The sequence below is a fragment of the Strix uralensis genome, chromosome 13, assembly GCF_047716275.1.
Source record: "Strix uralensis isolate ZFMK-TIS-50842 chromosome 13, bStrUra1, whole genome shotgun sequence".
Taxonomy (NCBI): domain Eukaryota; kingdom Metazoa; phylum Chordata; class Aves; order Strigiformes; family Strigidae; genus Strix; species Strix uralensis.
Window position 1 is genome coordinate 12,380,770 of NC_133984.1, and position 25,727 is coordinate 12,406,496.

The window sequence follows — 25,727 nt, forward strand, 5'->3', positions numbered from 1 at the left end:
CACTGCCTGCTGCAGGAAAGGAGGTGCTCCGTCCCAAGTCCTCCACCAACATGGGGCTTCACTGTAATTGTAGTAAGTTTCAAGAGCATTCACAAGTGTTGGGCCAGCAAGTGATTAGTGGCAAATGGCTACAAAAACGCTCTCTGCTTCCTCACCAGCCTCTTCTGATGTATTACTCAACAGGCAGTGAACTCAAGGTCCGTGACCGCCTCCTTCCTTCTTCAAAGCAGATAGCATTTGCTGATCAGGGCAGTGTTTAGGGAGGACATCTGGTGCAGCAACACCAGTTTCTACTTGGTGACAAAGATGGGCAATAGGCAATGCACAGAGAAAACGAGAACTTGGCAGCCTCCACAAAGGTCCAAGAGCCTGCAAAGGGTGTTCCTGTGCAACGGCTGCACATTTTGGAGGAAGCTGCAAGCCTGGCTGCGGCCTTTCAAAATGGCGTTGTGGGGAAGGAAGCAAGTCGGCTGGTGGCAACCGGTGCCTGCTGGATCAGGAGATGCCGAGATCCCTCGGGCAGCAGGCAGGGGCAGAGCCGGCTCCCAAATGAACAGGAGGTGTCTAGTTTAAAAGGGAGCCTGCAGGTAATCCAGACCCTCCTGGAGAAAGATGCTGTGGAGATCTGAGAGCTGGGCCTGGGATGGGATGTGCCATGGTGTGGGCATCTGAGTGCTAGCAGAACGTGGTGAGGGACTGCAATGCCCTGGAGGGCAGGAGCCAGGTGTCACCTCGCACTCATCAGTGAGCACGTCTGAGCGCCCCAGCGTTTGGATTGTGACATGGAAGCTGGTGCTGGTGATCCCACGGGGGACAGGAGGGCCACCAGTGAGTGGACATCCCATTCAGGACTCTGCCCGGTGCTCCTGGCACCAGGACAGCAGCTCCAGCTGTCAAGCGACAGCCAAGTCCTTGGGGGACCTGGGGAGCCTTTACTGAGAGGAAAGCTACACTGTTAACATCAGCAGCAGTGAGACAAGTCCTAGATGAGGCCTCATCCCAGTGCCATGACCTGGCGTGCGTCTTGGTGGGCGAGCCTGGAGCAAAGACAGGGGCTGCACATGTTTCCCTTCTTGTTGGGTGTGGGAGCAGAGATGGTCCTTCAGTAAACCTCATGCTGGCAGTCACCCTCCTCTGCACTGCGGGCAGACCCCCGCAGAGGAGCCATGGGATGGCCTCCTGGGGCTCTGCACCACGTCCTCAGCTCAGCTTCTCTCCCACTGTGGCCAAGGCTGCAGCGGGACTGGGCAGAGCTGGGGCAGCACGGCTCTGCCTGGGGAACGTGCTGTTGCACCCCAATCATCACCATGTCACGGACCAGGAGCCCGGCTGCGGTCACCGAGGTGCTCGTGGGTGTGTTAATGTGCAAGGAGGTGCCAGTTTTGGGTGTTAATACTCACGTCTTGCTGGTTGCCATAGATTGGTAAGGTTCTCTGGGGTCTGTAACCTGCCACATATAACACGTAGTAGCAGATGCTAGCTGTGTGTCTGTCCTGTCAGGTCTGTGAGCTCCTCAACACCAGAGCTCTGCAGGGGACCCCTCAGACCCATCGTGGATGCAGAGGGCAGCCACCTGCCTGGCCCAGCCTGCCCCTGCCTGACTGCTCTGGAGACGTGGTCATTGAGAAGATGCTGAGATGGAGCAGTTGAGAGATCTTCATGGAGAGCCAAGGTGAAAACCATCCACTGACCCTCATCAACCAGCACCCAGGCAGCAAATTGCCCTTTCAGGTTTCATCTGCCAGAACAGCTGACGCCTCGTTAAGTGTCCCGGTTACTGATAGATAAGAGTGGGGAAAGCACAGGGACAGAGGAGATAGATTGAGCAATGATCGATCCCCTGCCAAGGCACAAACACTGTCAGGCGTGGGAAGTGCTGTTCCTTCCCATGTAACCCTGCCCTCTCTCTCCACACAATGTTTCTGGCTCTCATTTCTTTTGGCAGAAAATTCATTTTCTCATCACCCCTCTCCTCCCCTCGGTCGTGTTCAGCTGCAGCAGCTCCTCTCCATCACTTCTCCACTTCTCCTCCCACCAGCAGGCAGAGAAGGTTTCCCCCACCCGCTCTACGAGACATGGTGGAGATGCTGCTTCAAAATCCGTTGTCTTGAAGGAAGAGAAGGGAGCCCAGGCTGCCACTGGTCATGCTGCAAGAAGGAAACAAGGAAGGTAAATGCCAGCACTTCATTCCAGCTGGGAAGAGAGTAACTTTGCTGCTGAAAATGGGGAAGGAACTGCAGCTCCTTGAGACTAGAAGGGGCAGCTGAGCTGAGCTGTTCCCAGGAGATTTCCTTAAATAAGCCCTAACCCTAGAAATAAGCAGGGGAGGTCATTGCAGAGAGGAAGTGTCGTGTTAATGCTCCCAGTGAAAGGCATTTTATTTCTGTTTTCAAGTTAGTAAGATTCCTTCTATGGCATCTCCCTCTGAAGAAGGATTTGTGGTACTCTGGCTTTTGTCCCCACTCCGTATTGACATTTTCCTCCTTGCGGGGAGTGCCAATGCCCGCCCAGGCTGGAGCGAGCTCTCCTGCCAACGCCTGCCCGCCCTGCTGCCGTGCGGGGCTCTGCAGGGCATCACCCGTCTCGGGGCAGGGACACCCACGCAGCGCTGAAGTTGTCGGTGATGGTCCCCATCTAGCTTGCTCCCATAAGCTTGTGCAAGAAGTAAAGTCAGGTTTTTCAGGGTTAACAGTTGAAATGAGTTTATCAGAAAGCTAGTGATGGTGGCATTTTATAGGGCTATTCTCGTGACAATTACTGTAGGGACAGATAAGCAGCTGCTTGTCCCGACTTCTTCCTGCTTTCCCTCTTCTGCTCCTTCTCCTAATCAGGTTTCCTCCTCCTTGCCTCAAGGCAGCCGCATCCTCCGTGACTCTGACTCGATCCCTCCCCTGTGAATGTGGGCTCTGCCCGGAGCTGTGAGCTTCACCTGCAGAAAGGTAATTTCCTTCAGTGTGTCTGTCTCAGGGACGTGTCTGTCCATCCCCAGCATCTGCTGGCAGCAGAGCTGGTCCCATCCTGCCAGGAGGCTCCTGCTCAGGCATTGCTTCTGCTCGTCCCTCGTTTCTGGTGTGGCAGAAACACATTGCTGGCAAGTGGAGATGTTCTTGCCTGTCAAAGCCAACATTTTATTTGTGTCCCCTTCTCCCACCCAGGCTATGCTGGGGGAGCTCGGGTCCCAGGATCTCTGTTTGCAAAGCTTGGTAAGACCAGTTATTTTACTTTAAGACTGACCTCTTACATGCAGCCCCATTGAGACAGTAAATAAAGTAGGTTCCTAAAGGGCTGCTTCTTCCTTCTGCAGAATTTTTTTTTTCCTGCAGGGTGAAAGTTATAAAAAGCCATGTATTGCATTCAAGGCTGATTGCTGAGCTTGTACTGGGAGGGAGCACACGGAGGGACAGAAAGCTGAGGGGCAGCCAAAGCAAGCTGTGGAGCCTAAAGAACAGCTCCTGATGTTGTTTAATAATTTGATAATGAAAAAGCCCCTTTTCAAGCAAGACATGAATGCCTCCATGGGCTGTGCCTCACCTAAAATTTAACCGGGTATTGTGGCTCTCTGGCCCCTTTGCTAATGCATCTTCTGAGCTCCAAACTCTGGGCAGGGGTCAGTGCTACATCTGTCTGCCTGCAGAATAAGAATTGCAACAGCTTTTCCTTGGTGATTTACCCCTGAATCCAGTATATGAGACAGTCGTGGTCACCTGGGCACCCCAGTTTTAATTGTCCCGAAGTGTTGAGCTGTGCTAGGTGGCTTGGCTATGCCGCATCTCATGTTTGTCACCACGCCCATGCTGAGGCACATATTTTTTGTATTAAGCATCAAATGTTTCAAGAATATTTTTGCTTTTAGCTGAATTCCCTTTTTGGTGTGCCCTTCTAGGGAGTTTATGACAACTCATTTATTTTTTTAAAAAATTTATGTAACTTTCTAAATATCTTTAGAAACTGAAAACCTGGCCTAAAGAAACATTGCCCCAGACAACAGCCCTCCCCAGGCACAGGGGATGGAGCTGTGCAGCTGGTGCTGTGCTGAGGCACAGGGGATGGAGCTGTGCAGCTGGTGCTGTGCTGAGGCACAGGGGATGGAGCTGTGCAGCTGGTGCTGTGCTGAGGCTGATACCAGAGCCTGCGCAGGCTGCCTTGTCACACTCCAGGGTGTTCTCACCCTTATCACTGGCTCTAGGAGATTTCCAGGCATTTATATTTTTCATTACTGCCTTAAAGCTGTCTTTGGGAAGGCTCGTTTCATAGCCTGTACTCTGACCCCATCTTTTCTATGCGCATGCTGACAACCTTGGTCCTTTCTTCTGTTTACTGCTGCTTTTTGCTCTTTGGAGCATGGCTGGGCTCACTGGGTGCTGGGGAGGTGTTTCAAGGTGTGGGGTGTGTCAGGCTGCGGGCACCCACGTCAGTGCATGGTGAGGAGATGGGAGCCAGCGCAGGTCCCTGCGTGGCCTCTCCGGGAGGCTGCAAGCAACCGGGAGATGTGGGAGAGGGGATGGGGTGTTCAGCATTCGGCTGTGATCTGTGCAGGGCTGTGGGCTGCAGTCCAGGCTGGCTGGGGGTAAAGACATTGGTGAAGCTTTGGCAGTGCTGGTTGGTGCTGGAAGTGTCCAATTTACAAGAGATGAAGCTCAGTGTTAAGTATTAAATTAAGAAATAAACCAATTTAAAATGGGGGGAAGAGGCAGAAAAGAGGAGCTTGTGAATAAAAGGGGGCCGTAGGTCTTTAGTGGGATGTGTGCTGCTTTTTAGGTTTTAGAAATTTTTTATGACTTAAAAAAAAACCCAAAACCCCAAAGCTTTTTTCACCCACCCTGGACAGAAGCTACACCCACCTTTCTGTAGAGGGGGAAGCATCCATCTAGCCTCTCCCCACCCAATGCAACTGTAGGAGGAGAGAGGGAGCAGCAGCCTCACATCCCCACGTGGAACAGCCACCCTAAACCAGCCATGCAAGGCTCTCTCAGGAGGTCACACCTCCTCAGTTACTACTCATACCTCAGATCCAGCATGTGGTGGGATGTGGGTGAAGGAGAGGAGGGGTGTATGTCTGCACAGCATCCTCCAAAGACGGTCTGAGGCTGGTATCTTGTCCCAAGCCCTTTCCACACAGAGCCCATGGTTTCACTTGCATTGAGCCGCAGTCAGGGGCTGGCCAGGAGCAGTGTTCATCTGATTTGTAAGAAGATGGGCTGCTGGGACCTCTTAACATCATGTCAAAAGTTTCAGGCCCCCTTACTTGGTGGAGATTGTTGGAGGGCAGGGGCGAAGCAAGGCAGGTGTCTGGGAGAAGCTGAGAAATGCTCAGGCTGCCACAGCAGCCAGGAGGAGCTTTTCGTGAGGTGCCACTTTTTAGGGGGAACCAAAGGGCAAAGAAAGTCCAAGTCTGGATGTATCCAGAGTTGATTCCAATGTAGCTGCCAATACCTGCAGCTGAGGTTTAGGTCTATGGGCACAACATGGGACACACTGGGATGGAGCCCCTGACTCTGTGTGTGTGTTGTTTGCTGAGCAGCTCCCAGGTGGGAAGAGAAGTGTGTTAGATACGGTGTTGGACCAAGCAGGGTGAAGTGCTGCTTACTGCAGTTTCCCTCGCAGGAGTTTCTGTTGTGCTTTGGAACACATGGTGCCTTCTAGGTTTGGTAAGGAGATGGTGGGACTTGCCTCTGTCCTGACTTTGCTCACAGGAAGCGTGGTCTTGATGCCAGCCAGGAGCTATTTTTGCATTGTGAAGAGTGACCAAGTTCCAGCATCAGGACCACAGTCCCTCCTCTGGCTAGCCAGGATGTGCCCCGTCTTGTGTATGTTAGCCTGATGCTGTTGGGCTTCATGTGAAAACAGATGGCAGCTAGAATTGGCCAGGGAGCTCTGAGTTCCCTCATGTACTCCCTGATGCCTCCAAGGTCTTTGCTTGGAAGGTCAAAGTGAGATGATGTGGCTGGGGCACCTACAGATCAGCTCGTTCTTTGGAGAGGTAAAAGGGGGCCAAGTGTCTCCTGCACTCGCATAGACACCCTGCGGCATTTCCAACAGCTTCTCTCCTGAAGCAGGTGTCTCTATGTTGTCCTCCTGACTCTTATTTTTATATATATATATATATATGTTTTTCAGAGGACCTTTATCTCAGCTCTTCTGCCAGGACAAAGCACCAAAATGCAGCCTGTGCCTCTGCACAGCCTTTCGGAGTTGGAAAGAGCAAGTCTGCAAGAGATTTCTCTCTACCAGCTGCAGGAGAAGCTGCTTGTTGGAGATCTCAGCCTGGCTAAAGGTAGAGGATGGGAGAGGACGATGCCTGCTGAGGGAGGGCTGAGGTCTGAGACATTATTGCTGCTCTTCCCCATGCCTGCACTTCATAACACGGGATGATGTTTATGGAAGAACATTTGTATCACATTTTGGTGCATTTTATTTTTTGTTCCCTGCTTTGGTCTGAGCCTCAAAGGCCTAATCAGCCTTTTGAGGAGGGTTTGTGTGTCCATAGGAGTGTGAGAATATGACCTTGCTTGTTGTCTGCCTCTGATCCCCCTAATCCAAACCAGATGGAATATGACTTGGCAAGGTCTCTCACTGAGACTATCTTAATGCCATTGGGATGGGACAAGCTTTGATTTTTGGAATGATGTCCAGCACAGAGTCCTGATGCTGGGATGGGGCTTGTGAAAGGCTAGAGATGTGCTACTGAAATTAATGGGCAGATAAATACAGAAGCTCCACAGGGCCTGAACTCCTCTGTCCTGGCCTACAGAGACATACAGGCACTGTCTGGGCTCCCATAGCTCTGCATCCCCTGACATCTACACATCTAACCAAGCACGCACAGTGAGTTGGGGATCAGCTGACTCCTTCCCAAATTTACTCGTTACTCAAGAGTGGATAGACCACCTTGAAGTGCCTCCTCTGCCCTGGGCCATATTTTGACATCCCAGTAGGACAGGAGATGCCTACAGCTCACCAGCCCTGGGGTTGCATGGTACCAGCAGTATGGGTGCAAAGGGAGCTCGGGGGTCCCCAGCCCCACTGCCTGCTCGCAGCAGGGCTGTCACCAGCCCAGGGCAGCTGGGGTTGGCACCTCCCAGGGATGGAGCCCCCCACATCTCTGGAGACCTGTCCCAGGGAAGGAGCATTTCCTAATGCTCAACTTCATACTGGACAGCAAGTACTTACTCAGGACGACATCCAAGTTTCATATCCTGTCTTAATTAATATTTGGAAGATTTTATGCAGTGAAATGCCTTCAAGAAGAGTAAAAGAGAGAAAAGTCCCTTCTCATTCCCAGAACTTCCAGTTGCCCCAGGGCTGCAGCACCAGCCATCACAGACTGCCTTTAAGTCCCTGGGGGACTCCAGCCACAAATTTCCTGGTTCTTTTTTTTTTTATTATTTTGAGCTGACCCCATTTTCAGTGATACCCTGCAGCAGTAGCTTCTTTAGGGAACAGTTCAGTGGAAAAAAAAATAATTTCCTTCCTTGCTGTTAAGTGTGCTGCATTTTGTCTGATGGGCTTCTCTCTTCCTGCGGGATAAATGCAGGGGACTGCAAAGTCCTGATCTCATCCTTGTGTGTATTTTCAACATCACTCTCATGCTCACATGGTTTTTGAAGGAAGCAGCTGCTGCTGGGGAATCCCTCCTTCCTTTTGTCCATCTTTGTATACTTTAGATTTCTACCACCTAATTGGTCTTTTTGCAGTTAGTTGACTGGGAGTCAATGTGAGATGCCGAGGATTAGCTATGAAACTATTGCACTTGCAATATCATTTTCCTATCCCAGCGTTTTAAAGGGAAGTTCATAATGTTTGGCAATGCCTGAATTTGGGCTGCACTGTCTCTATTTGGGTCCATCTACCTGTCTGTACTTGCTCCCCAGAATCTACCCACATGAAATTCCTGCCATCACACAGGCAGGATGTTATTATTTCCCTCAAGGAAAAGGTGTTCATCACCTCTTTTAATCCTCGTATCTCCAGATACTAGACGATGAGGATCATGGGATGTGCATCCCCTTGTGAACCATCCTTTAGGGCAGGCTTCAGCTTTGATACCTTCTGGGCTGCTCTTTTCATTTCAAGAGTCCTTACCTCATTCAATCCCAACAAACTTCTGCAGCATCTCAGACCTTACAGCAAACAGCCTCCTTCAGGATGACCTTCCTGAGCTACAGACCAAACACGTCATGGGCACTACATCTCATTTTTGGCAAGTCTGCAGGAACAAGTCTGTGGTTTGAGCAGGAGATAACCAGGAAAGATGAAGTCTTTGAAGGATGCACAGCATCAAGCTTGCTGTAATGCATCTCAGTGAAAAGAAGTTGTCCTCATCTCCTAGGTTTGTCATGGATTATATACGTTACTCTGTCATGGAGATACTGACTCAGGCTTTCTGGGCAGGGGGATCCTGGTAGCTTCTTTACTCTCTGCTGCCTCATGGTTTGTTTCCCTTAGGAACATCTGCACAGCTTAGAAGTGGAGAGTTATGCTGATGCTCCACCTCAGCACATTGAGTCACCCCTCCTAATTCTATGCTGAAACAGTGGACTTTTGCTGGCCTTTTGTTTCCTTAACTGGGTGGTTTTTGTCTCCAGGTTCTTCATCTGGTCATTTGAACAAAACAATGCATATGGTGCTGCAGAATAATTAACGTAGGCTACTCTTTTACGCACATGTTGTTCATACCAACTTTCATAACTTTCTTCTAAATCTTACAAAATAACCCAAACAATTATATAAATTATTATAGATAATCCCTCAGGAAAAAGGAGCACAAGCCAGAATAGGGTGATGTGTTCTGGAAGGCTTTAGGGTGGGCGGTGAATGAGTTTTCAGTTCACTGCTCCTGACTGCTGTCCCTGGGTGTGCAACGTGGGGAGGACTTAAGAGCGGGGCTTGCCTCTCTAGGACCAGTATGTGGTATGTGTTTTGTCTAACTTCATTTGTCTATGCTCTGTAAAACATTCACAAAAGCTTTTCTGGGGCCATATTCCTTTTTCCAGTGTCAAGACTAGACCTCTGAGAATGAATTAGAGTAGATGTCTGAGTCATTAAGTAATTGGTAGGACATCATCGTTAATACAGAGTCATGTATAACATGGACACAGAATTTAAAGGTGGGTGTCCAGAACAGTTTTAAGCTACAGCCTTTGGACGGCTAAAGTTTTTCTTTTCTCCTCATAGTTGGACCTAAAGGCAGTAAATCCATCCGCCAGAAACTGGAGAGCTTTTCAAAGGAGAAGAAAGGTGAGCAGCCTTCCTTTTACCTAGGTTTTGGTCCCTGCTCTCAAATGGAATTGGTGATTTTTGGCTCAAATTCAGCAAGGTACTTTGTCCCATGTTATTTTGCTGTTCTCCAGAGTGGGGTGTAACAATACATACACAAGCATGAGAGAGTCTGGGAGGGATGCATATGTGTGTGGATGAAATATGTGTGTGCGTGAACATGCATTTGTAAAGATATTTATATTTATATTTATATTTATATTTATATTTATATTTATATTTATATTTATATTTATATTTATATTTATATTTATATTTATATTTATATTTATATTTATATTTATATTTATATTTATATTTATATTTATATTTATATTTATATTTATATTTATATTTATATTTATATTTATATTTATATTTATATTTTGCCCCTGGTCTCACTGCTTCAAGTTCTGTTTTATTGTCCCTTGAAAGGTGTCAGTCACAAGCCTGGGGAAACCAGAAGTGTAGAGCAGAGTCAGCTGGGAATGAGCACTTACTAATTTTCTTCACACCAGTACAAAGTTCACTCAAGGAAATTATTGAGCAGCAGTCTGATATTTCACTAAATGGATCTGTGGCTTGTACTCCAGTTGCAAAACCTCTTGGCCTAGGGTAGTGTGGAGGCTGGAAATAAAGAGGAAATAAGGAGGGCTCTCCTTGCATCTGCAAGGAGGTATGGAGGGGGGAAAGTTATTTGGGGAAAATGCCATTAATACCAATACTATTCTTGAACAGACATAGCTGATGCAAACCCTGTAGAAAACTGGAGGTTATAATTTGGTAAGAATCTCTTGTATAAAACATTTCTCGTGATCTATGAAGTCTCCACTTCATGGACACTATGGCATCTTCATGAAGCAGAAAGTTCAGGAGAAATTGGGACAGGCTGCAACAAGCATGTTGATGGAGGCCAGTTTTTCTGCTGTCTTCCCAGATTCCCTGTGTCTTCTTCCTCTTCCTCCAGCACTCCATCTCCCATGCTGTGCCCTCCCCACTCAGCTCCCTGGTTGCTCTTCACACTGAGTCCTACCACACAATGCCTCAGAGCTTTCCAGGGGCATCATCTTCCCTTTGGGTTTGCCCAGGGTCCTTGGGCATGCTCCTTCCACCCACCGCAGGCACTCCAGGCTCCTGGGGAGCTGGAGGAGGAGCAGGGAGCAGGAGGGGGCAGAGCGTGCAAGCGCACTGATAGTTACAGGCTAACGTCCTGGATTCAAGCCACAGATCTTGTCATGTATTGAATTGGTTTTATACGTTGTTCTCTTCACTCTGCTGCTGATGGTTACCTTTACAGTATCCTGGTATTCCCTTCTGTTGGTTAATTATTTTATCTAGGCATGCACATGTGCCCCTGGCAGCTGGCCTATGCTAGTGCAGCTCCCTCTCATTTTTACCTGCTAGTGATACTTTTCCATTCCTCCCATGTTTTTCCCTAGACTGCTCTCCTCAGACTTTTGGGATCCCACTCTTCCAAGTTATTGCCAATGACCGTGCCTACAAGCAACTGCAGGAAGAGGTGAAGAAGAGCCGCCGGCTCTGCCTGGAGGTGGAAGCGACAGTGACGAGATTTCGGGCTGAGAGGCAGAGGAGGTCCCCAGTGGGCAGGAGCTGTGGCCTGGTACCCTGTGGGGTCTTCCCAGAGGAGCCACTTTCCCCAGCTTTTCTCAACAACAGCTCCCGGAGCCAGCGAAGGGTATGATTGCAAAAATGTGCTGCACTGTGATGGTGCTGCAGGTTGGGGGAGGCTCTCACTTCAGCAATAAATATGGTTTCCCAGGGTCTTTTTTTAAAGAATGTGAGTCATTTATGCTGCATGCTGGGTTGGTCCCAGTCTGCCCTCAGGGAAACGGAATGCCCCTACTTCCCCCAAGAGATGGACTGTGAGGCGTGGGACACTCTTTACTAGCTCAGCTCTTACAGAGCCAAGGTTACCAGAAGGACATGGCCAGGCAGCCAAAGGCAGATAGGGTTAAGAGATTCATCCTCAGTGGTGTGGATTTTTCTGCTCCTCTGTTGCATCACATCTTGGAGACTGGGCTTCGCGCTTGAGAAATTCCCACCAGAAGTTGTGTCCGTTGATGGTGGGTCGTGTTGGCTCCCTGGCCATGCAGCAGGGAGAGACCAACCCCTCGCCGCTGTGGGGACATCAGCTGTGCCGCTGAGCTGGTCTGCTTGCATTGTGGGCTACCCTTACGCCAAAGGGCAAGACGATGGTGTTGCTGGTCAGCCTTGGCCACCTTCTTGGCTTTAGTCTTGTTTCCTGTGAGGGGAGGTGGGTATTAGGCTGGGTTTGGTTTGCCTCATCTTTCTGGAGTAGAAATCCACACTCGCCTCTTGCTAAGTGCCTGTAACCCCTGGTGTAAAGCAGCTCCAATGCAAGTAACTAAATCCAGTATATTGTGCAGTCAAAGGTGCAAGATTTGGGGATGTTTCCTCTTTCCCCATGTCTGCGTGTGGTGTCAGGTCTGCCTCAGCAGGAAGACTGTGTTTAGAAACACCTCATGCTAGGAGCAGTGCACATGAACTAATGCATGGGAGATAAAAGGTGTCTCTGTGGTTCTCTTGCAACCCCAGACAGGCTCTGTAGACCTCTGTGTTCATTTGGAGGTGATGCCTCCCTTCCCCACAAACTTCTGAGGTCACAGCAATGACAGTGTACTGGGACACTGTGGGGTAGTTTCTGCCACGCTGCAAATCACCTCTGCTCCATCTCAGGGGGCAATGTCTGTGGACTCCATCACTGACCTGAGTGACAACACTTCCAAGCTGCTGGAGGCCCTGCAGTTGTCACACCCTCATGAGCTGGATCCACGGAGAACCCTGGGCAAGAAAAAGATGTTAAGCCTCAACCCCATCACCTGGCAGGTCCCACGGATTGTGGAGAGATGTTGCAAACACATTGAAACACACGGTAAATATGCATGTCTCTTCAGCCAGGTGGCCCATCTCACAGTAGGTTGGTAAAACCCATCATATGTGGTGGGCTGGGTCAGTCTGGCCTGGCTGTTCCCCAAGATGGGAGGAAGGAGCTGATTCCTGGCGCAGGGCATGCTCCCAAAAAGCCACTCGGGGAGAGTCCTCTGGGCTGGGTGTAGTATCCCAGAAAAATCTTATGGCTCCAGATCCTTTCTTTTTAACCCCACTGCCAGGAGTAGGGAAGGACGTGCTGCCTCACATGCAGTGCAAGCGAACCACTTCCATGATGTTGAAGTGCACCAAGGACTAGTTGGGGTGGCAGGGGGCTGTGGGAGTACAGAGCACTAACCTGTCTGTCTCCCAGGTCTCCAAACGGTGGGCATCTTCCGGGTTGGGAGCTCCAAGAAAAGAGTTCAGCAGGTAAAGTGAGACATTTACTGCATCCTTTACTGTATGCGTGGGGAATGAATAAAGCAGATATTGACATGGGGAGGCCTAAAATATCACAGGGACATACTGGATCACAGACAACCTGTAACCTGCGGCTGGGTCCTTCTCCCAGACATGGAGAGCAGGCTTCATCTCTCCAAGCTGCCTTTAGCAGATGAGCCTCCATCCCCTGGATGGCACTTCAGAGCCCACTCAGGGCTCCCTTCACCAGCTAGCAGCTCCTTCTGGCCCCATGGCCCATCCTCTGGGCAGCAGCAGGCTCTTGGGCTCTGGCGTGCCTGCTTTGGGGGTGCCCTGCATCAGTAGGACATTGGGAGTAGCCAACCCTCCTGTCCTGCCGTTGCAGTAGCTCTGTACAGGGGCAGTTCCTGACAGCATGACTCATGTAAAGAGAAAGAATTGACTGTTGCTTTTATTCTTCTCCTTTCTTCCATCTTTAAGCTGAGGGAAGAGTTTGACCGAGGACTGGATGTTTTCTTGGATGAGCATCAAAGCGTTCATGATGTGGCTGCTCTACTCAAAGAGTTTCTTCGGGACATGCCGGATTCACTGATTCCCAGAGAGCTCTATGCAGCCTTCCTCAGCACTGCCTGTGAGTACCCAGAATGCAGAGACTCACTCTGCACTGTCCACATTTGGTTTTGTAAGGAAAAAAAGATACCTTTCTTCCTGTGCAATTACCTGGCTGAGCACCAGGTCCTAGCACAGTTCAGCGTGCTGCAGAGGAGCTCAGCCCAGCAGTTTGTGTGGCCTGCAAGGGTGTCTTGGCAAATTCTCTGCCAAGGTCTCCCTACCCTCCATATTTTGAGTGACTGAGTTTTTAATCAGTCTCCACAGCTTCCAGCATCACTCTTTCTTGGTCTCCTTCACCATCTCTTTGCTTCCCTTTTGCCATCCTTCTCTCCAAATCCAAGTCCTTGAATCCCTGCTTCTACATCAAAAATGAGCAGCTACACACCAAAGGGCTTGCTCTCAGGCTGTGCCATGTCAGGGAGCAAGGCAGGGCACATGGAGCGGGGAGCAGAGGTGTGCAGGGTTTTAGGGGGATGTATGAGTCAATCTCTGCCCTCAAGCTCAGGTATGTGAGTGTACAGCACACCTGCACTATAAAGCAGGAGTGTAAAACAACCTGTCCTTGCTGAAGTCATCCTAGAGCAGAGGCATGGCAGGGCTACAGGTGTGTCTTCTAGTTGTGGGCACCTAGCACTGAGTTTCTTTGTCATAAATATATCTTGAGACTGGGGCATGTCTCAGCAGGTGATCTCAGGGAGATCAGGGAAATCTGGGTAGTGGTGGAGATGGAAGGCTGGCTGCAGTGCCCATCTCTTCTAGCTGTGCAATGGGCCTGCATCTCTGCAGGGGCAGGAGAGACCTGGATCAAAGGGAAGAAACAGAAGATAGCATCCCAAGTGAAAAGCAGACTAGTACTGCATCCCAGCTGGAAGTGGCTGTGCTGTCTTTACTTTGGTGTCTTTTATTTATAGTCCGAGATGTGGAATTTACATTTTGTTTGATATGAGCTTCCAAATCAGCTATTTTGCAAATCAACAATAATTTGAGCTGCCAGCTCCTTCAGTGTTTTGTAAGACCCACCTACAGAAAGGCTGTAGAGGGGATCTGGGAAGCTGGTGATGCCCACACCTGACAAGATGGGAGAGTCTGTGATGAAGAAGGAGATCCTGGAGCACAAGGAAAGACTCCAGGAAAGAGTCAGCAAGTTGGATCACTCGTCCTCTTTCTTTTAGGAGATGCAATTGCTTTTGGAGGACGTAGGGCCAGGTGTTTGCTTATGTCCTGCTGTCCAGAATCTTGCAGGGTGATGAACCTGCAGGGTCTGAGCATAGAGCATTTAGGGTGAGATCACTGACCTCAGAAGATGGTCTCCCTGCTTGTAAAGAGTGTGGAGAATGAAGATGCAGGTAAGGAACCACCATTTAAAGCTGGAGAGAAGGCCAGGCCTGACTGCTGCTTCCAAAGCTTTCTTCCTGCCACTGCTGTCATCTTTTTCAAGCTCATTAAGGAACATGTTGAACAGCACGAGCTGCAAACAGCAAACACTGTGAGTTGCTTCTACCATGTATTTCCCATTTGTTAATGAATTATTTGTCCCCCAGAAGATCTTCCTATCTCACAGCTGTTTCACTTACCTCAAAACTTTAAATGAGAGCCTTTGCCCAGAACCTTCTAGAAGTCCAAGGACACCTAGGCAGACCCCCTCACCCATGTTTCTTAACCCACCGGAGAGCTCCAGGAGGGCTGAAGGGCAGGATGTTTCTCTACAGAAGCCATGTTAACCCACTGGCTTTGTGTCTTTGTATTTTAGCAATGGTCACCTCTGGTTTTTCTGTGTCTACAGACAGTTCTCTTCACTGCTTGCATGTGACATGGCCAGGGTGGTGGTGGCCACCATGGGTGGCAGTGAAGGAGTGACAGGTTGCAAGGTGGCCGCTGCCGTGAAGGGAGGCGGCGGCGCCCAGCATGCTGCCCTGCGGCACCTTCCCTGGAAGGGTTTGAGTCACTGCCAGTCCTGGCTTTGATCCTTCCCAGGCAATGTCAGATGTTCTCCCTGTGGGTCAGGAGCCTGTAACCTTTGTCCAGATCTGCTAAGCTGCTACTTCTGTTATATTTTCATCTTTCTCTGAATGTGTAGTGACAGTATTTCTTATACAAGTCGCAATCTAAAAGACAGAAGAATAAGTGATGCACCTCTGTCATACAAGGACTTTCAGGGCACAGCGTAAAGCAAATGGTTAGGAACTATCAGATGAATTACTTTCTCTGTGCCTTCTCCAGTGGAAATTGGTGCTACTTTGGCTAAAAGATGGGCTTCACATTTTTATTCTCGGGAGATGAGAAGGTTAATAAAGATTGCCATTGCCATTTGCCCCAAAAAGCTGAGCAGAACTGCAGAATATTCACTGTGCGGAAATCTATCTTGTTTTGGAGTGATGTGTACAGGCTACAGCCATGTCTTCCAGGCGTGGCTGGAGCAAGGTTGGTCTGGACCACTATCCCATTTCCAGGAGCAGCTAGGATCTCTTACTTAGAGGACTGTGTAAAAACAATGCTGTTTTCTCCAATATTCCACCTTCCGGTGATCTCCAAGTAACCTGAGCCTCAACACTTGTTAACGTTTTACAGCCTTTAGTGGATTTCTATTCCATCAGCTTGCCCAGCCTCTCTTTAAGCCCATCCAACTGTGTGGTGGACATGACACTCAGCAGGTTGCAGGGCTGCAGTTTAGTTACATGCTCCATTACATGTTCCTGTCATTGCCTGTTTTCTTGTCACTGCTAGGGTGTGTGATCTGAGTGGATCTTCAGCTCACACCAGGTTTGTGATCCTCACACCTGAACCAGAAGATCCCCTATATAAGTGATCTAAGGAGCCTGTCCTTGCAGCCAGCACCAGAGCAGGATATGGGACTGTGCAGTTCCATCCGTGGCTCTTTCCTCACCTGTCATCCATCACACAGGGCTTTGAATACCCCTTTTGCATCATACCCTCCTTTTATTTTTAGACACTCACTCTATCCTTGTCTGGCTGAGTGTTTGCTGTCTCCCTGTCCTCCTCCCTTGCCAGCTCAGCATCACTATCGCTGCAGTGAGGGGACTTTCTTTCCCCTGGCTGACCCTGTTAATAAAAAGGCCAAATGGCCCTGGACTGCATGTGGACTGTAGGGTGAATCCATGAAAATTCACACCACACAGTGTATATTTTTCAAACATTTGGCTCCTGGATAATTTCTTAGCACCCTTCTTTGCCAAAATTGCTTGAGAGCAGTGGGATTAGCGATGTGCTGCCTGGCACTGCCACGGGTAGTTGCTGCAGTCTGTGGTCTGTGCGCTTTTTTTTTTTAATGATTGGATTATGATCCCTCTGTTTGAGGAAAGTCTTTGACTATGGAGCTATAAAATACCAAATGCAATCACATCGCAGCCTTTGCTGGGGTCTGCCAGAGCAGTTATCCCTGCATGCACAGGGTGAAGGGTAAAATGCCAGTCTGGCTCCCTCCAGAGCTCGTTACTGTGAATGTAAATGAGGGCTGTCCAGCTGGAAGTGCCTAGCAGGCTGGGAACTGCACTAATTAATGGGCTCTTCTCTGCCTAGCCATGGAGGGTCCAGTGCAGCTGGCCACCCTCCAGCTGCTGCTCTTCCTGCTGCCGCCCTGCCACAGCGACACGCTGCACCGGCTCCTGTGGTTCCTCAGCAAGGTGGCCCGGCACGCCGAGAGCTCCTGGGGCCCCGATGGCCAGGAGGTAAGGCTGGCCCAAGTGGGTCCACTGTATGAAGAAGGGGTTGCTCAAACTTCGTTGGTTGTTGGTTGAAACCAAGCAGAGCTTCTTGAAAGCCCAGGTGAAACCAAACTGTTGATAAATCTCCCTGTCCATGGCAGGTCTGGGTTGCTCTCAGTCCAGCTAAGTGATTTTCTGGGTTGCAGTAACCCCAGAGAAACCTTATTGTGTGTCTATAGGCAGCACAAGGGGCATTTTTTGTGAACTAATTCTGGTTTTCCACCTCTATCTTTCATGAAGGACTTACGATCGTGCATTGAGGTTGATTTTGGTTTCTCTAGACCATTTGAGCTCCAAGTCTCTCTGTGATTTGAAGAGACTGACTTTGTCCCATATTGTAAGATGATATAGAAATATTGATTGTTACCTTTTGATAGGGGTTGTGAAAGTGAGGTAGATGGGAATGGAGGCCCTGATGCAAGGAGCGGGTGAGCATGTGCGCCAGCACCATAAACCTTTTATGCTGGCCTAGCTTGGAAAATTCCACCAGCTTGGAAAGGACTAAACTGGACCCAGATCAACACCCTGGCCTCACTCAACAGATTGTGTTCCTGCCTTGGAGTGGGTGAGGCTATCCTGGGACATCTCATGCCAATGCATCTATAATCTGCAGTTTCCTTTTTTGGTTGCTTGCTAGATTCCTGGGAATAAAATGACAGTTTCAAACTTGGCCACGATCTTTGGTCCCAACATCCTTCAGAAAGAGAAGCCTGGGGAGAAAGATGCTGGTGCCATGAACTTTGAAGATAGCAGTGCCATCATACTGGTGCTCCAGAGGTTGATTGAGCACTACCAGACCTTGTTCATGGTAGGTGAGGCTTTCTCAGGGCAGCTTTTCTAGACCTTTTGTTCCCCTCTGAACCCTTCTAGTGGCAGCAGAAGGAAGGATGGATTTACAGCCACATTTAGCAACAGGTAACTCAAGTCATCTCATGAAAATGTGTTTTATTCCTCATGGCAGGTGTAAATATTAATTTGGGATGGTTTGTTACTGGCATTGTAAAGGCAGAGCTCAGGGTCATGCCATGAACAGGTCCTGTCTCTTCTGTTGCTTTTCACGCCAGTGATGTCTGACCAAGGTTGTTTGGGATGGGAAACAACTGGCCAAGACCCACTGCAGAAGTGGTACAAATTCTCCCCTAAAGTCCCAGTAAGGGGGGAAAGCAGAGGAAGAAATGGGAGACTCTAGAAGAAGGAAGGAGCTGGAAGGTGATAGCTTGGGGTGGAGGTGCCACAGCCTCAGGCAAATGTGGGGAGGGTGTCTATAGTGGGGAGAGCTAGTGAGGGTAGTGAAGGACGGGGTCGCTTCAGTTCTACTCTTCAGTGGATGATTTGGACCATCAGTGTGAGACAGGGACTGCTTATCCCGTCCTAGGGGATGCATCAACCTGGAGTTCCCAAAAGCATCTTTTAGAGTCACATAAAGGTTTGTAGACCATCCAGATCAGGGCTCACTTCAAAGCTAGATCAGGGCTGTGTCCAGCTGGGGTTTACTTCATTTCCAAGGATGGAGAGCTCTTACCTCTCTGGGTCCTGTCCAGACCTGTAGGTGGGTGCTATGCAGTCACAGAGCTGCTCCCCTGTGGGATAACCCAGTGGAGGCTGTGCAGCTGTTTTGAAACCCTGTCAGAAACCCCCTGAATCATCAAGAGCATACACTGAGCAGTCCTCCTGGCCCTGATTTTAGGAGAGGACCCGGGAAATTCCTGAGAAATACCAGAAATGTCTATTTCCTACAGGTCTATGGGAATGTGACATTTCAGATCGCTAAAAAGCCCTGTCAGGTGTGCAGGGAGCCAAAGGGCTGGGGTTAGTGTGGGGAAAGCAGGGGCTGAGATCCTGCTCAGACCCTGGGAGGTGTGTGGGACATGACACCAACACAGTGGGTCTGTATTGACCTGGAGTACTTTTGCTGTCCTTGGCTGCCTCTTCTTGTTTTCCTCCAGAGAGGAGGAGATGCCATGAGCAAGAGTGTCTGTATATCCCTTCCAGGTCTCTCCAGAAATGCAACTTGACATCCTAAGGAGGCTATTTCAGACAGATCCCGATGTCATCGACTACCTTTTGCGCAGGAAGTTCAACGCCATGCTGTAAGTCCTGGTGAGGCATGGTGCTGCTGGAGGGCACCTCACTGCATGGGGACAAAGCTTTCCTGCAGCAACACTCACCACGCTGCTGGCAAGTGACTGACAAATCCTGCTGATCTTCCTGCCCAGCTTTGCTATTCCTTCCACCACTTTCAGTCATGAACTCCCCAGCTAAAATCCTTCACTTTCTGTGCTAACGCCTAACAGCTGAAACATCCCAGTTTTTCTGTCCCCTGGAGCTCCCTATTCTCCTTTTTTCCTCCCCAGCCCATGCCATGCTCTTTCCTTTACCCAGATATGCCCTGTAGCAGAACTCCTCTACCGCACACACCTTTCTGTGTGCGAACCTACACAGTTCTTGTCCTGCTGCACCCCAGACCCCTCTGCTGCTCCAGCCTCTCAGGCCCGTACACTGATGCCTGCTCCATTTTCAGCTCCATCACTAGCCTCCTCCAAATTTTCTTCACCTTTGGTCGTGTCTGCATTTCTGTGCATTTTTTTCCTGTCCTGTATGCATCTGTGTGTGCATGTGTCTGTGAGTCTGACTGCCAGCTATGTCTGTACATCTGCTTTTTGGCTGCAAGACAGGATAGTCCCACAGAGTCTCAGAATCTGAGCTCATGCCCTTCATTGTGATTAAAGAAGGTGGGGTAAAAGGGCCTTGCATCCCATGATTTGGGCCCACACTCACGGCACATAACACAGGAGGTACTTTGCTCCCCTGTGATCTGAAGCAGGGCATGCTCGACAGCCTTCAAGTCTCCTTATAGAGCTGGTGACTCCTTCAGCAAACATGGGCTGTCCTGTGCGAAATGGTTTCTCCCAACCACAGACCTTACGAGTCATCTCTGCTACTGTTCCTTGTCTGTCTTCACGTTCCTTTTGGAACCGTCCAAAGAGACGGCAAGTCTTTGGGATCACTGCTAGAGGCTGTTCAGGCGTGGAGTTGGCAATAGAAGCAGTGTGGAAACAACGTATCTCTTTTTTTTTTTTTTTTACTTTCTTAGGAGGACAGAGAGTGAGGATTCAACAGAGGAGCATGGTCCATCCCCTCGGCCTGGTCAGACCCACACCCTGGAGAGCAGCTCCTTCTCATCAGAGTTGTACAGCAGCATCTCATTCCTAAACCTGGACTTTGGCATCTAGCAAGCCTGGCCCAGGCCCTATGCACTGCCTTCTGTGGACAAAACTGGGCAACCCTTTCCCCAGCAAAAATAAGTCTTCTATCCCGCTTCGGAGGAGTGGAGCAGTGAAAGGAGCATGACTGTCTGTGGGAGCATCTTTGCTGCCAGCAGACATGCCAGATTGTTGTGGCGTAGGCAGACCCACAGCAGCAGAGGCGTTTGCAGGTTGCCAGCAGCAGGGCTTTCCACATGTGGGCTTGTTGCTAGATGACAACCAAGCAACCCGTGTGCTTGTGCAGTGGCTGTGTGTGCATGGTTGTGTAGGCAGTGGTGTGCAAAGGGGAGTGTGTTCTGGGAGCAAGCCCGAGAGGCACCGGCGTGCTTTCAGGCCTGAAGTGCTGCAGTGCCCTCAGCGCAGCGCTGCCTCTGCCATCTGCCACTTCGCGGGAGTTTGAGGCAGGAGATTTCTGTCCCCAGAGCTGTGCAAGAGCTGGTGGCTCAGGGTTAGCAGCACACTGGGTGACAGTGCAGGTGGGGACTTGCAGGGTGACTTCCTGGCGTCCCTGCCCAGGGAGGACAACCTCTCCCCTCCCAATGACCACCAGCCCTGTGCGCTGGAACAGCGAACTGGTGCAGACTGGGGAGTGGCGGGCAGGTGTCTGACAGCTCGTGCCATGCTCAGCGGATGGGGCAGCCCTGTCCTCATGGCACTGACCCTGGGGAACTGCTGCTTTGCCCTAATTGCAGATGTGTCCCCAAAGGACCCTGGGTTCCTGTGGGGCCTGTGATGGGTGCAGCAAAGAGGAGGAATGGGGTGAGGAAAACACACTGGGCTTGGTCCTTGGTTGGTTGGTGGAAAAATGCCCAGGACAGTGTGGATGCAGCCTTCCTCTGTGTCCTCACAGGAATGGCTCCATCATGTGGACCTCACTTGATGTACCCCAGGGGAGACCTGGCTCCACGGCACAGTAGGCAATAAAGGGACTGGGACAGACTGAGCTCAGGCCATGCACCAGTGTCTGCCCTTTGCTCCTACTGCCAGCTCTAAAGGGGAAGGTGACACTAGTTCCTACAGGAGATATGGTGCACCCTACCCTTCTTCAACAAGCCTTGTGATTTGGCTTTGAATGTGAGGCCTTGGTGTTCCAGTCTAGCTCTGAACATTGCTGAGGTGTCAGCGAGTTTTGTAGAGCAGTGGCTGAAGGGCTCACTTGTTGATCTGTATCCATCTGCCTTAGGATCTCCTAAGGATGCTCTGATTCCCCTGCCATGGACAGAGGGGCATCCTAGCCCAGGGAACCAGCTCCTGCAGCCCACAGGGGCCTCTTGAAAAGAAACATCTTTGTACCAAACCGAGCTAAAGAAGCTGGATGTGAGTGTACAGAGTGAGGGTTCAGGAGAAGCCACCATCAAGGCAGGCAGGGCTCAGCCATGAACCCATGTGTCAGGACTTGCCTTTCAGCAGCTGTGTTCCTCAGGGCCTCCTCCTCAGACTGGTCTGAGGTGAGCTGGGCTGGTTTGCCAAACACCACACTGAGATGTGGGGAAATGCTTAGCACCTCAGTGCAGGTGCATGCTCCAACAGCACTGGTGTCTTGCTCTGTTTGTGAGCAGGGAGCCCATGGCTCGGCCCGTGTGCCTCAACTGCCATAACAGTGTCATGGTTTTGGCTACACCTTGTAGCATCAAGAGGATTATTAACGAATGCACGAGCCTTTCTGTACCTCTAGCCTGAGAGAGAGGTATTCCACCATAGCCTCAACATCAGCCAGATGGCCAGTGGATGGTACTTGTCTGATGGTACTGCACCTTCTCAGCTGCACTGCTCAGGGTTGAGCTTTTAGTTTGTAAAGGTCCCTTCCCTGTGGATGGGTTCTGTCAGGGTGGGTGGAGAAGTAGTTCCTGGAGAAGAGCAGGCTGAGAGAGAAGTGTGTGCTGAGAGATAGCTGGTCAAAGCCTCCCAAGAACTGATAAGCTCTGGAGATGAGCAGTGCTGTTGAGACTGCAGGAGTGTATAAACTCAGCATACCATAAGTCTGCTGAAGGTTTCTGAGGTCACCAGCACACTTGAGCATCAACTGTATAACCAACACAATATCCAAGAGGCAGTGGCTGCTCTGTGCAGACAGACCACAGGATTATACCTGCTGCAAGAGCAGACCTTCTGGGGACCTTCCAAATTTCTTCCTAGAAGCCTCTGGCAATGTCAGCATGACTCTCCACTTCTCAGTCAACAGCTAGTGTTGGTCCCATGTGGTGTGAGTAACTAGTTATCTCCTTTTAGTCGTTAACAGCTTGAATCCCTTAACAGTAATGCACTAACAAAGACAAGCTGTTCCAGTAACTATTGGCTGTGACATGATGGTGGATCTCTCTGTCCCTGCTGATGGGGAGCAGTGGGAAGGGGGCAGATCCTCAGGTTGGAAGGAGTTGTTACAAATATTCACCAAGAATTTTGAATCTAAGAAAAAGCAGGTGGTCTTTATATCTGTTGTTGGACAAAAGGGCACTCAAATCTTTCTGCCAACCTGAAACCTGGACTGGAAATCAGCTTTTTTGTCATCATGGGGGAATGAAGTGTTGGAGCCCTAGGTGTGTGGGAAATGGACAGTTAAGGCTCAGTAGTGGGTGATGGGCCATCCTGGGGAGACCTCCCTGCAATGGTGTGGTACATTGGATTCCTTGGGGGCCAAAGAGGAACATATTCTAATGGAAGAGGAAAGGAAAAGACACAGTTCTGCAGTAGTGGTGATATGAAGTCCGGAAACTCATAATGTGTGAGTGGGGAACAGACAAGCAGGATGACACACCACTGCTGGCAGCGCTGGAGACAGCACTAAGCCCGCTGCCTGTCTGCGGTGATGGCAAGACTGACAGCCACAGACTGTGGGTGGAGGTGGCACAAACCTTCTGCATCCCTCACCTTCAGTTCATCTTGAGAACATCACAAGCACTTTGCTGCCCAGACATTTCAGCAGCTGCAGCCATTGGTCTGCTGGTAAGTGAGGAAGCCAGAAGCATCAAGGCTGACATTAAGATCTCAAGCAGAGTGCAAAACCAGCAAAGTGCTTCATGCCTTGTCACAGCGGGAGCTCAACCTGATGCCACTGCTTGGAGGTGTGTCTTTGACTTGTTACTACCAAGAGCAACGAATCTGGCACTGAGGTCAATGGTGAGAAGTCCACACAGCCTCCATCACATGTTTTCGATCAAATTTTTCAGTGTCAAAAAAGAGTAACCCAAGCAGAGCGAACATTTCCCCATTCCCCATCACCTCAACATGGCACACAGAGAGCAGCTGTGGCATAAATTGATGCCACCAACATCACTTTGGCTTCTCTCCCTTGATTCCTCTGAGCCTTAATTTTTTCTTTCACTGCTTTTGCCATATACCTCTCCCTAAGAACTAAGTGCAGAGAAATTATAGTGGATAACATATGAACTCTTAACGCATTTACAGCACTTGGGGAATACACACTGCAGAGCTACACCACGTTTGAGAATGTGAGAGACATGGCTGCTTGGCCAACAGGTTTACACAGACTGTAGCATTGAGCTGTCTTTGTATGTTGCCCCCTTGGAAGCCACACAAGGATTTAAAAGGTGAATGAAAGGTTTGTGGTCACCACTGGGCGTTACAGCAGGCACGTACAAGAGCATCAAGTCATCTCTGTGAAGGCTTTCTGACAGATGGGCTGGCTGCCCTCAGATTTTACACTCTATTTTACACCGCTCCCCCTGGGTGGTGGGAAGAAGTGCAAGGCATTTGCAGAGCCAGTTTCAGAACCACTACACAGGACATGGAAACACCACCCAGCTTATGATAACCTGAATGGGATGGGGATGCTGAAATACTAGTCAACTATTTGCTTTGCTTTGCTTTGCAAGAAAAGTCTTTCCTAATGCCATAATGGTGGGCAGAAGAGGGCACTGGGGCTCACTGGGAAGCATGCTGTCTTTCTCTGTTTACTGCAGAAAATATAAAAATCCCTGTAGAGTTTTTCTACCACCACATCACAAGACTTGAAAACTGTTCAGTACCGGCTGTCGCTGCTGATGGGGCTATTGCTAAAAAACTCCACCTGAGGGCAGCCCAGCACCGACCGTCACCTGGGAATCGCTGCCTCTCAGCACTACACACTTTTTTCTCTCTCAAACGCACACCGGCTGTTGCTACCTGGCATGCACAAGTCTTTCCTTACAACTTATTTTATTTCAGCTTCACAAAAACCCCGCTTTACCAGTTGCAAAGCACTGTCATTCATGAAGCATTAGCATCGCCCTGGACCTGCTCTGAAAAAGCCGGCTAGCTTCTGTTATGCTTCAGACTTAGTTCTTGTCGGGTTCTTTCCCCCTCCTCCCCAAGCTGAATCTGCAAGCCTCTGTGATTTCACCTTTTCAAACAATCTGAAAGTTTCTGTCGTGATGTTTCTAGGCCCCCAGTGCTGGCACGGGGGGTTGGTTGCTGTTGGGGGTGGTTGCTGGCTGGGTGTTAAGCACCAACACCACCAAAAACATGTCGACCCACTTAGCACTGGAGGGGGTTTTGCAGCTAGAGTCAAGCTTAGAAGTCTTAAGAAGGGTGCTACAGGGAGTATCTTGCAGCAGTAGGATCAGTTACTCAGATTCATGAGTTAGTGAGTGATTTTATAGTCAACAGCAAAGAAAGCAAGATCCTTTTTCTTCCTTTTTTTTTTTTTTTCTTTTAACCCATGTGTTGCCCTTATACTACTGATCAGGTTACACACACATGTAAACGTATTAAATGGCATCATGTAACACTTTATCAACTCAAGTTTCCATGGTAAACTGAAAGAACATAAATGACCTAAAATGAATTCCTCCAACTTTAAGCAAAGCATTGCTTTATTTGTATTTTTGAGACCAGAGAAACTGCCTGAGACATTAAATCCAGAGAGGAAAGGGATGACACTCACCTGGCAGATAATATTGCCCCAGTCTCTTGAAGCAGCACTGGGTGCCACAGGATCTGTACTTGATTTTGTTTGACCTAAGTAGTCAGTGAGAGCTCGCCCCAGCTGAAAGGAACTGTCAAATGAAGGAGCAGCGAGGGCAGCACGAGTCAACTGGGAGCATGTTTTTAGCCTTTGGAGGGAGAGCAAGAGAGCAGAAGCACTCCAAAGCTGGCTGAACATCCCTCACCACCCAGAGTGAGAGGAGCTGCCCAGGGCTCCCAGCCTTTGCTGAGCTGTGTCAGTCACCATGGAAAATCCCAGACCAGGGCACAGCAAACCAGAGCTGGGTCACTCTCCCTGTGGTGGGTGAGCCTGCTCTGGAGGTGTTTCCCAATGACATCTCAGCTGCTGACGTGCAGTGTCTGCTAAATACAGGTTCTGCATCGCAAGGGACAAAATCATGTCCTGCACCACCCCGTGCTGGGAAAACCAAGGGACACTGCCAAATGCTGCTGGCATCAGTCAATTGGTATGATTACCCAGAACATGAAAAAAATAGAGATGAACAATAAAGATATTTTCCATCTGCACTAATGCAGTAATTAGACTCTTCTCCTCTATAATGCCAGGCCTCCTGTACCTACAGGAGCCCACGCAGGCAGCCAGATTTTGTTGAAATTG

At 49.7% G+C, this 25,727-nt stretch overlaps 1 protein-coding gene across 4 annotated transcripts; it reads left to right on the forward strand.

The window, feature by feature from the left end:
• The first annotated feature begins 114 nt into the window (after positions 1-114).
• ARHGAP36 (Rho GTPase activating protein 36) lies at positions 115-25,636 on the forward strand. Of its 4 annotated transcripts, none has more exons than XM_074883024.1 (12): positions 115-1,672; positions 2,039-2,169; positions 6,118-6,274; positions 9,175-9,237; positions 10,695-10,951; positions 11,974-12,169; positions 12,539-12,594; positions 13,066-13,216; positions 16,735-16,883; positions 17,557-17,727; positions 18,912-19,019; positions 20,014-20,083. In XM_074883024.1, the coding sequence occupies exons 1-11, from the start codon at positions 1,660-1,662 to the stop codon at positions 19,011-19,013; spliced, it is 1,446 nt and encodes a 481-aa protein (XP_074739125.1). In that variant the 5' UTR covers positions 115-1,659; the 3' UTR covers positions 19,014-19,019; positions 20,014-20,083. The 4 variants fall into 4 exon arrangements, with proteins under 4 accessions (XP_074739125.1, XP_074739122.1, XP_074739123.1 ...); XM_074883021.1 differs by having other exon boundaries at positions 117-1,672; positions 18,912-19,009; positions 20,014-25,636; XM_074883022.1 differs by adding an exon at positions 2,832-2,939 and having other exon boundaries at positions 121-2,169; positions 18,912-19,009; positions 20,014-25,636.
• The last annotated feature ends 91 nt before the right edge of the window (positions 25,637-25,727 follow it).

Excerpts from the sequence above, each read along its gene's own strand:
- ARHGAP36 (XM_074883021.1), top strand. Across the intron at positions 9,238-10,694 it reads CTTTTCAAAGGAGAAGAAAG|ACTGCTCTCCTCAGACTTTT; the intron begins GTGAGCAGCCTT and ends GTTTTTCCCTAG. Across the intron at positions 17,728-18,911 it reads ACTACCAGACCTTGTTCATG|GTCTCTCCAGAAATGCAACT; the intron begins GTAGGTGAGGCT and ends TATCCCTTCCAG.